The following is an 11,635-nucleotide window of genomic DNA, read 5'->3' as shown; positions in this document are numbered from 1 at the left end:
TGTGTGTGTGTGTGTGTGTGTGTGTGTGTGTGTGTGTGTGTTTGTGTGCTTGTCCATGTGTTTGTAACCACTTATGCAGCCAACAGCACAATCTTTCTTTTTACATTAGCTGTACTGTAAGCACCTTGGCAACAAGCAGAGTTTCTGTGGGCATGTAGAACAGTGAAGTGTTCACTAACTGGAGGAAAAAGCAGTGTTTTGCCTTAATGTGTTGCCAAGTTTCTGCTATTCTTCTTTTCTTGTTGTCTTAAATATACATAATATATATGTAAAGTGTTTTAGATTTTACACTATGTTAAGGAAACAATGATTAGCAAATGGTCTGCAGCAGATTCACCCAGAGTTCCCTATTTTTTCATACTGAGCGTGTTCCACTGTGGGTGCTCTTTTTACTGCCTATTCTATCCTCCCAACCCCCCAATGAATCTCCCTGATACCCCGACCCACTTACAAACCTCCTCTCCCCTCCTTCCTTCCCTCCCCTGCTCCTTTTCTCTCTCCTCCTCCTCCTCCTCCTCCTCCTCAGTTGCTTAGGGCACAGGCTCTCTTCTTCCAGCCCACTGCTATCAAACAATGTCTGCATTCATCCGCCCAAGGCAACACACACACTCACAGACATGCTCACACCCACACAAACACATTTTGAGGGCTTCCCCAGAGTGGAGCGCTGAAGCATATCTTCCTTGTGCTGGCCCCCAATAAGAAAGATAATCTGTCCGCTCAGCCAACAAGTCAGTCACCCAGCCTGTCTGCCTGCCAGTCAGTCAGTCGCCTAGTGTGCAGGTTTTCAGGTACATCAGATACTCAAGCAGAATGCCCCACAGCCGTGCTAGCAGGTCAGCCGGCTGTTGGATGGACTTGAAACTGACTCTAAGCAGCAGATGGCTGGCCAAGACTGTAGACTGATGATTGGGCTCACTTATCACATGATGAGACAAAGGATTTTGCTAAGTTCTTATGGCGGAAATGCACATCGTCATTCTGCTTAAATCATTCCAACATCAGTAAGGTGTTATATTTGTATATTCAGATAAATCTTGTAGCCTGTACTGGCCTTCATAATCTATTTCACAGTGCTGAACCAGGTTGGATTTGGTAGGAAAGCAACAGAATTTAGAGGACAATACCTATTGACATTAACCCTTACACTTTGAGATACATATTAGGCTTAACTATCAGAAAATTAAGATGCTACTCCTCTATGTAACGGTGGTCCACAAGCATATTATGGTTCATTTTACACAAACGCTAAAGAAAATGTGCTTTTGACACAACCAAATACTAATTTCTTTCTCTAATTACTGTGAGCAAAACTATAGACACATGCACACAAGCAATAGAAGAAGCACACACCCTATACATCCCCCCCAGCCCCATCTGTCTAAATAGGGTTCCCATTTCAGCCCCCTGAGTGAAGCTCAGTACTAAGTGGGACAGTTAGAGGACATTTTCTCTCTCTGCCTCTCTTTCCTGCTTACTGTGTTTTCTAACAATGTGGCTTCGTGCACAGTGTGAGTATCCTTTGCACTATACGCCTGCATGTGGCTGCTGACTTTGCTTTTACACTCTCCATGCTCTGCTAAAGAGCCAGGATGCAAATATTGATGCACTGTTAAAAGCACATGCATGAAGCAATGGATTGATTGATGGACGACTATATTATGATAATATGCTCAACACCAGGTGTATTCTTGATCTGGTGACAGAGTGAGCATAAGTTAATTCAAATAATATTCATAACTTGCCTGATTTTCCTGTATGTCATTCTTTGGAATTAAAATAAAGGTGCACAGCATAGGCAAAAATGTTCCAGAGATGCAAATTTCTAGCTTAACGAAATGCATTTGTCTTTTTTCTTCACCGCAGCTTTAGTTTCAGTGCACTCTGCTCCTCCTTGTCAAGCCTTTAATCTGTGCTGAAGCACTGCTTGTGGCAACACGCCAGCTAAAAAGTTCATGGCTGGTGTTTTTCATCATCTGCTAAAGTTAAAACATCTGCTGACATTACTGGTTAGGGTGAGTGAGGCATTGCCCATTGAGCCAAAGATTATTGAATTTGTCATGTAAAACGCCCCATATTACCTTGTATGAGTGACAGCATGTACAGTCGCGGAAATATCAGACAATTGACCTGCTGAATTGTTGCATTTTAGTATGTAACATGCTGTGATTTGAGCCAGTGTTTTTATCCTGCGCAGGCTGGTGACGCAGTAACATGTTAGTTGTCTTTCCAAAGTAAACACGGTGGCGGAGAGCTGAAGCCTTGAGAAGTAGAATGTGCTTGTAGCATCATATTCACCTTTGACAGCATTGGCCAACTCATATTTGTCAGTCATTAAAGTTGAATGACAAGGAAACAAGCTTTAATTAAACAAGATATTGAATGATGTGGTGACAGTAGAATGCTTTAAATCAAGATCAGGTGTGCGTGGGAGTGTGTGACACATGTCAAAGTTGAGACTAATAAAATCAACAAAATAAGATGTAGTTTCTGCCAGCAATATGATTGAAGCATTGGTACAATAGTGTACACACCGTAGTAAAAGATGGATAATGCAAACATGGCACAGGTGTAGCTGCTTGTCCATCGTTTGTCGGTTACACAGTGCAAACACACACCCAGTGTGTTCAGATCACACACACATTCTTCATTATTATCACTCGGTGTCCTGTCAATGTCTCTATGAGCATGTGGGCCCAAAGAACCCAAACTATCACATGTTAGATACATAAATTACAATAAAATAAATAATAATAATAACCAGAATAATTGTCTAGTCCAGCTATGTTGATCTTTCCAATTAAATATTTTCGGTGACAACTTTTTCTGCACATTATTGACCGTTTTTGCAGCAGACTGTGGCTCATCATAGCATGAAAATCACATGTGTAAGTGACAATATTAACGATGGCTCCATTTAGGTTTACCAGTTCCAGAGTCCTGGTTTCATGTATGCCGGCTCAATACCTTCGCTTTTCCGACTCTAACAAGTCCAAATTTCTGCCATTAAAGAGCTCTATACTTTCTCCATGTGCATGCTGCACAATAATCATAGAGCAAAAAACCCAAAGAGATGCGTCATGTAGCAGAGAAACACGTTAATGAATTACACAAGTGAGTAGCTGGATAAGTGTAGTTGCACTACAAACACATGTCATGTGCATCCTGCATGTGCAACATCTACATATAACGTGTGTATACAGTATGCATATCAATGTGGGCTCTTTGTATATGGACATTTTGCATACTACTAGCGTTTATGTTGAGTGTAGGTACAGTAGTCCCTCCTTGTCCTCAGGAGTGTTCTCCCAGCATGGCGTGCAGTACTCTTCTGAATGATTCAATGCCCCCGGAGAGCCCACAGCTCCTCAATATTTAATGTGAGGTAACATGCACAAGTAGGCTACAGGAAGACCTCTCCAACAGAGATGGTATTGCCATAGTGTTAGAGGTGCATTAACCTGACTTACGGCTTTGTCAACATTACAAATAGAAAGCATGCATCATTGAAAGCTATAACGCCTTAAAGCAAATAATTATTGTTCTTATTAGTACTTTGATGTTTCAACTTGAATGAACACACCAACGCAAGCAACTCTAATAAATAAACCTACACTCTAAACAATTTCACCGTAAAATAATGGTAATTTACTGGCAGTAGGGACGCCAGTAATTCACGTTTTTTTTATGGTGAAGCTACCGTAATTTACATTTACGGTATCTTACCATATATTGGATTACGTTATGTGATAGTAGGATAACTGGGTTTTACGGTGATTTTAATGTATATGCCAGAATATTACCGTTTATTTACAAAGTAAGGTAATGCACCCCAATATTTTTGCATTTAATTCACAACAAATAAAAGAATAAGAATAGACATTCAATACATAATTGTTGCAGTTTAATACATGTTCTCAAGACAAATAATAAAGGGACATTTGTATTACATCACAAAACTCACACTGTACTGCATGTTTAGAAGAAAACTAATACAATCATAAAATCTTTAATGGCCGGCTTAACTGAACTCATGAGGATAACCTCAGACCAGTAGCGCCGAGATCGTACCTATCCCCAAAAATGGTATACCACTGTTGTGGATAGGTAACTACCGCTGAACAACATACCACTCCAGGGATAGGTAACTACCACTGAACAACAGTAGCATACCACTCCAGGGATAGGTAACTACCACTGAACAACAGTAGCATACCACTCCAGGGATAGGTACCGCTGAACAACAGTAGCATACCAATCCAGGGATAGGTCGCTACCGATGAACAACAGTGGCATACCAATCCAGGGATAGGTATCTACCGATGAATAAGTGACATACCAATCAAGGGATAGGTATCTACCGATGAACAACAGTGACATACCAATCCAGGTATAGGTATCTACCGATGAACAACAGTGACATACCAATCCAGGTATAGGTATCTACCGGGGAACAACAGTGACATACCATCAGACACTTTTTGATCTCAGTGTCACTCCCTCAGACACTGAATTAAAATAGCATTAAGAGTGAAACGCTGAATTAAAATAGTATCAAGAACAGTGTAATAGAACTGCATCACAGTCTAGCTTGTAAACAAGTCTTATACACATTTATAGTTAATTTGAACTGCATGAACTCACACATGAATGAAAACAATAAAGAGAGAACACCTTAAAAGAGGACTTGACTGCAGTGTCTGGCTGGTATCCTCAATCTCTGATGACGAGTGACTGTAAAACAAACAAAATAAAAACTTTAGAAACACAATGTTCTGAACTTTTGGAAAGTTCTATGACATCCAGGATAAACACACTTAAAATAAGCTTTGGGTGTGCAACTGTGGGTTCGCATGTGCCTCACACATGTTCACATATCAGTGCAAGTCTTTGCAAAAAGCTAATACAACAATACCATACAGTTTAAATTAACAGACTTGCCTATACGATGAGCCGATTACGTTAGGTGACGAAATGAAGCTAAGACAATGGACCACAATGGACTAACGTTCAACACTAAAATGAGTTTGATCTAGTTTTAATGTTGCTCCTGAGATAACACACAGGTAATGTTACTGTTAGCGTTACCTCAACTGTTCATCGTCTTGAACACACGTCAGCCATTTCTGGTCCCCTCCATTTTGATAATCGTCCTGTTTGCGGTCCTAGTCGGTTCAATAAGAGCACAAGTAAACACAAGTTAGGTTACTAACGTTACACTGTAATTGGTGATTAACTTTATTTATGCTAACTTAACTTGCTATGCTGTTATCTAGCTAACTTTTCTAAGGCTAATTGAGCTCGAGCTAGCTATCAACCTAATGTAACAAAACAGACCAAGTAAAACATTATCTAAGATGTTAACAGTTCAATAATCATGAAGACAAAACAATACTGGAGACTTTGAATTTCGGCTTATAAGCGTAACTTGACCTCGGCTCCTCGACTGATCTCCACATGGCTGCTCAGAAGGATGAACTGAAGCTGTGCTCCAAAGTCACGTTCACGAGCAGTCGGTCACGTCTTGAGACTCAAAAATGACTTTTAGGCAATGAACAGTTTGACTAATACAAAATATTCTATCGTCATTACAGACACATTAACCTACAATCGACAGTACAATGTATATGGATTGTGATTCACTGAACTTGTATAGAGAAGCATATTTCCACCACAATACTGTATTATGCTGATAAATTACAGTAGTCTGCTGTTATGGTTAATTGACAGCATTGACTGTTAATTCACATGTGAGGGATGAACATTTAACTGTACGTTACCGTTATTATAAAAATTTGAAGTTAGAGAAACCTTTGCGAGAACAAGAGAGTTAAAATATGAATGAAAAGTGAATTTAAGGTGGCTAAAAACCCTATTCTTCATTCTTCTAAATGTGTGTTTACTCTGTGCGTCACTTATTGTGTCCTTTTTCCTCTGATTGTAAAGAGAAAGGAGCTTTGGATTAAGCTGACACATCACACTGCCAGTCCATCTTTATTGCAAGTTGTTGTAGCTGCTCATAGACATTGGTTCATCTGAGGCCAGTGGCCACTTTGTCTGATTGCTGTGTGAGCACAAAACTCTATTTATTCCTAGGACGATAAAGAGAGTGGCGCTTCAGAAGGAACTAGTTCACTGCCAGTGCTGCCAGCACAAATTCCATAAAGTATGTAGAAGCACATAAGGTGCTCTGTTGTTGTGAAGTTAGCTTTGTTCCCTTGAGTGCCATGCACGACACAAATCAAATTAATGTAGATTATCATGAATTTGCAGATACACACACACACACACACCTACAAACACACACACACACACACAGTCCTTCTGCAGCAATCTGATAGAGGAAGATGTTTGCCTGTACAGGAAATTCAATCCAATAAAGATCAAATCCTTCCTGAGCTCCGATATGAAGCAAAGTTACAACCTCGGTCTGGAATGAATTTATTATGGTCTTTAATAAAAGCGGAGCCAACACACACACTCTGGCTTGAATATAAATATGAAATTCAGACCTAAATTAACAATCCACATCCCGAGGGCAGTTAACCTTGTTAAAATAAGGGTGTATAAAAATGATAACGACAAATGACCAATAGGATTTTGGGATCAATGCACTTTAGTAAGTCGGATTATCTAATCAATGCGAGATGTAAAATAGGGTTAAATGATCAATGAGGAAGACAGCTGAACCTCTTCAGGGTCTGATCGTCACAGTTCATTTGTCCATTGTGACAGTAATAGTTAAAGGACCAGTGACTACTTATATAAAAACTGCGTTTAGTCAGTTAGAATTGAGGCCAAATTTTGGCTCAGCATAGTTTCCAGTGCCAGATTATCTTTGCTGATGTAGAATTTGATGTTTTATTTTTTTCAATCAGTCACATTGATGCAAAATCAGCTCAGGTCACAAACAACATTCAGATTAGGCTGGTTTCAAGCCTTTGGACCAGATGAAATATTACTGGTGCCAAAAAAAGTGATTTTCTGTGGGTTTTCATGCGGATAAATACGAGTATTTGTTGAGAATATCGAGGTCATATGCTTAGGATTATATAAAATGCTGAACAAACTAGAAGAGTCACTATTTTTTGGATGAATTTATTCTCTTATTCTATTCATTAGTTCTCTATAGTGCTTTTTAACATTCATAAAAAAAAAACAAGCTTTTTTCTTTTCTTTTTTTTCCCCCTATAGGTGCAGTATATGACATAATAATGACGCTTTCCATTGAGATTTAGACTATACACACATACAACTTCATTCATTCTGCCCATTCAGGACCATTGCGCAATCAGCAGGTTATCACATACAGAACGACAGCTTCCCCTTGCCACACACACACACTTTCAGTAAGCCGCGCATTTCCCTCAGCATCCCACAATCCCCCTGTTTGGTCTCAGCAGGTCATGCGTGCCACTCCAAACTCCAGGCTGACAACCGCCGGTTCCTCTTTTGCCGACTCGCTGTTGTATGTCCCTTCCAGCTCTCCGTAGCTCTGCTTCCTGCTCTCGGTGCCGCTGCTGCCCTCCACTGTCCGCTCCGTGTCAGTGCTCTCTGTGGCCTCCTCGCCCAACTCCTCCTCCTCCTCCTCCTCCTCCTCCTCCTCCTCCTCCTGCTGCTGCTGCTGCTGCTGCTGCTGCTGCTGCTGGTCCTCCTCCTCCTGTCGCTGCACCTCTTTGTGGTTTATGGGTGCCCCGAGAATGAGGGAATCGGGACGCGGCGGGATGCTGTTGGAGTTTGAGCGCTGATCTCTGGTGGGCGGAGGAGGGTCAGAGGTCACAATGGGGGTGACACCGAGCTGGTGGAGCCGCTGGAGAGACGAGAAAGAGAAGGACGTTTTCATTCAGAAATGAAACATGTAAATGCTGTCATTTACTCTTCACCTTTTAACCGTCATGCTCTAACTAACATTATCAGTTTGAATATGAAACGTGTTTCAAGACTGATATTTATATTCTGATATGGTAGGTTAGATTTTATGTGCATCCACTAAAAATGTTTTTGGAAAGTAAAAGGATTTTCAGTAACTTATTTCATCTCATCGCAAGAGAACAACATTGATCATAACGAGATAATTACCCTGTTATCCCAAAGTTATGCTGGTCCACCATTTGTTTCTCCATTGTCACAAGAAAAACTATTTTGTTAACCACACAAGTAAAAAAACAAAACAAACATAATTGAAACTGTGGCTTCTGAAGAAATGGGATTTCATTTATAAAAATAAAAAGACAACAGCATATATCTACACAGAATGAAACAAAACACACCAGCAACAAAGTGTTTCTTCAGTGCCCTAACTGTCTCATTATTATATTTTGACTCATTTGGTATCATTGATCTTGTTGTCATTTTAGTTTTTTGTGAAAGCTTTTGTCTAACTTGTCTTTAAGGATCCCCACGGGCACGAGACTGTGCATCTTAAGGGATTATTTCTATTTAAGAATTTCCAAATAGTCTCTTTATAGATAATGACGTGTGTAGGAACTCACATTCTCCAGTGCTTGAAATGTGCTCTCTGCCTTGCGGCTGTTCTCCCTCAGAGTTAGAACGGTTTTGAGGATAGACTGACGTGGGTGCATAGACCGATCAAACTGGTGGTACATGTTCCTCCAGAACCTTGTAAACAAAAAACATCCGTAAGATGCCAGGGTCAATTGAAGTATGGCTTTTTAAATATGTAACAATAGCCGGGGGGGGGGGGGGGGGGGGGGTGGTGGGGGGAAGAGGGGGGGGGGGGGGGGGGGGGGGGGGGGCTGTACTGACTTGAAATGGTAGGGCAGAGTGGAAGGCTCCAGCACGGGGTGTGTTTCAGAGTACGCAGTGCTGTAGAACGGATTCAGGTAGTTCTGTTTTTCACTCATTAGAAATGCCCACAGTGAGTGGGTCCGCTCTCTCAGCCTGAAACACAAAACAGCAGTTAGACAGACACACAACACATTTAAAGACGAAGAAGGTTTTCAAATGAATTGATCTTTTCTCTCTCTCTTGCCTTCACAAGTAAAAACGTACTTTTAGCCACTATATAGGTAGCTGGTGTTTGATGACATACATCTGGACTCCCATTCATTGTTTCGACCCAAGCTTTCCCATTCATTATCATCCAACTCTCTCAACAATGCCCAACACTCATTTGAATCCATTGCTCTCAGCCACAGTTGAATCACAAATCTAAAAAGGGTCACTTTTCAACCTGGACCATATTTTCCCCATGATTTTGTGTCGAAGTGACTGATGCGGACAAGGATTTTTGAAATTGGTCGAGTAATGAGGGAGAACGCTGCAGACGGCAGCCGCTAAACGGGCAGTAATGTTATCCTATTGGACATAACTGAGAGCGACCAGTTCAATGTGGATTGATGGTGTGTGTCTGTTGCATGTGTGGAAATCAATGTAGAATTTAGTGAGCACAGAAACGCTATCCTGTATGTCGTTATCTGTGCAATAGAAGCAAGGCTGCACAGAGCCTTGGACTCACCGCAAGTCCTCTCTCTGTCTCTGATTGTTGCCAAGGAAGTTCCCATATTGACAGGAGTGGACATGCTCATGAATCTGCAGCAGGAACCACTCGCTGAACTCAAATGCCTATAGAGGGGGGGGGGGGGGGTGTCATTAAATAAATACAATAAGCACACGGCATATATGACGCATAAGTCTGCGTAAATACAGCTCCCACACACCTGCGGGAACTGCTCCGTCAGCTGCCAGACACACTCCAGGAACTGAGTGAAGATGGGGGACACCTCCTTTGGATCCCCGTCCAACTGGTCACACCTAAGGTAAACAATTCAAACACAGTAATAGTCACATGATAACCATTAAAGAACTAAGTAGTATAAATAGTACATACGCTGGCTTATTTGATCCAGTTGAAGCCTCACCTGTCGGCATACTTGTGGCCAAAGGAGATCCAGTCTTTCTCTATCAGTACCTAGACGACGAGTGTGAGGATAGAGCACATTTGAAGCAAGAGAGACACTAATTAGCAGAAAAGTCAGCTCATATTATTTCACTAGTGCCAAACTGTGTGTGCATATGTGTGTGTGTGTGGTCGGTACCATGAAGCCCTTGACAGTGCGGTAGTAAGGGTCCATGAGCAGCGCCCCCAGTGAGCAGACCTGGGATGTTCTGTCCCATCCGTCTGAACAATGAACTAACACACTGGCTCCTTCCACTGTCACCGCCTGGGGTCAAAGGTGAAGACAGACAGTAGAGGATTATGGCATAAAAATAAAAGATAGTAAGCAGTCCTTGAGATAAACACTTGCATACCTTCAATAAAAACAATGTTAATGTGCAACGAAATTCATATCTAGAGAATCTAAAATCAAGGAGCCAGGAAAGGGGAAATGTTCTACCTTGCTGAGAAAGATAGCTGCATCTATGACAGCCTTGATGTGCCGCAGCCAGCCGCAACTCTCCAGGCCAACCAGGTGGTCGCTCATGGAAAGAGACCGAGTCCCAATCACTGAGAAATACACACAGTCACTTCAGAAAAAAAATCGACGACTTTGTTACCATTAAAGTGCCCCTTTATAATCTACGACAAATGCAAATGACATTTGTGTTTGTGCAGCGACATGTGTTAAACCTTCGAGCAATTTCTGCAGGCTGGTCCTCATTACGTGGATGTTCTCAATGCCAACGAACTGGAAGCGGATGTTGGAGTAGTTATCCTCGTTCTCGTAGCCTTTACCCGCTGCTCGATTAGCGAGCGCATTCAACTGCGGGACAGAGAGAACACACACATGAAACTAAATCATTTGCAAATCATCTGCAACTCTGTTTTTCAAAATATTTATGTAGCATTGAACCCAGTTCTACACACACAGCACATTTAAAGCATTTCAGAAGAAGGTTTCGGCTCGGCTGCTACCTTTGGCCTGGTATCCATGACGTAGACGAATCGGCTGTTGTGATTGGCCTTGCTGATGGCCTGCAGCATGCTCTCATCCTCTAAGCACCGCGCGCTGAACCCAGAGAGAGGCTGACTGCATCGACACACTGCCGCCTGTCACGGTGAAAAGAGTACGCTGATCAGAACAAAAATTAAAAAGTACTGCTGCTAAATTATCAACTAAAACTGGAGCTTAGTAGCTGAAAGAATGTTGGTGTAGTCGCGACTGGTGATGAGTCTGTGTGTGTCGTGAAAAGTCGATTCTCTTTTGCTTATTCACCGCCTCAGAGACCAAGGCAGTGCACACTCGAGGCAAAATTGTTTTCGTCTTACAAATATTAAAATCCCCGCCACTGGTGTAGAAAAGAAAAGAACAGAGTGAACTGATTTAAATATTATTAATATTATAATTTATTTAATAATTTTTATTTCCCATCTTGTACAATGCATTCTAATTCAAGTTATTTTTTAAATCTCATTTTACCTTTTATAATGTGTCTCTGTTGCACTTTTAATGTTTTAAGTGCTTTGAATTGTCTTGCTGCTGAAATGTGCTGTATAAATAAACTTGGCTTGCATTTGACATTATGCCTGTTACTACCTCCCCATGAAACTCACCTACGATTTTAACAACTACACCTCCCATGAGTCTGCCAAAGCCAAAACTAAATATTTATTAAATCTTTATCAAACTGAAAAAAAAAAAAAAAAAAAAAAAAAAAAAAAAAAAAAAAAAAA

The 11,635-nt window shown here is 41.2% G+C and overlaps 1 protein-coding gene across 2 annotated transcripts in view; it reads right to left on the bottom strand.

Annotated features, from left to right (window-relative positions):
* Positions 1 to 4,218: 4,218 nt before the first annotated feature.
* Positions 4,219 to 11,635, bottom strand: part of mtmr6 (myotubularin related protein 6) — a 13,605-nt gene continuing 6,188 nt past the window's right edge. Inside the window, exons 6-16 of one of the 2 annotated variants that reach the window (XR_004212843.1) lie at positions 10,877 to 11,011; positions 10,592 to 10,724; positions 10,359 to 10,468; positions 10,059 to 10,184; positions 9,882 to 9,931; positions 9,681 to 9,774; positions 9,479 to 9,585; positions 8,767 to 8,901; positions 8,493 to 8,619; positions 5,089 to 7,810; positions 4,222 to 4,734 (exon numbers count right to left, since the gene is read on the bottom strand). Coding sequence is in view for 1 of the 2 variants with exons in the window: in XM_031850329.1 (XP_031706189.1) it covers positions 7,397 to 7,810; positions 8,493 to 8,619; positions 8,767 to 8,901; positions 9,479 to 9,585; positions 9,681 to 9,774; positions 9,882 to 9,931; positions 10,059 to 10,184; positions 10,359 to 10,468; positions 10,592 to 10,724; positions 10,877 to 11,011 (1,431 nt within the window). In the remaining variant the exon portion in view is untranslated. Of the gene's footprint in view, positions 7,811 to 8,492; positions 8,620 to 8,766; positions 8,902 to 9,478; positions 9,586 to 9,680; positions 9,775 to 9,881; positions 9,932 to 10,058; positions 10,185 to 10,358; positions 10,469 to 10,591; positions 10,725 to 10,876; positions 11,012 to 11,635 lie in introns of both variants that reach the window. The other variant, XM_031850329.1, reaches the window with a different exon arrangement.

Source organism: Anarrhichthys ocellatus, unplaced genomic scaffold, assembly GCF_004355925.1.
Source record: "Anarrhichthys ocellatus isolate YVR2014 unplaced genomic scaffold, GSC_Weel_1.0 scaffold10, whole genome shotgun sequence".
Classification (NCBI taxonomy): domain Eukaryota; kingdom Metazoa; phylum Chordata; class Actinopteri; order Perciformes; family Anarhichadidae; genus Anarrhichthys; species Anarrhichthys ocellatus.
This window is presented reverse-complemented; position numbering and strand designations above follow the sequence as displayed.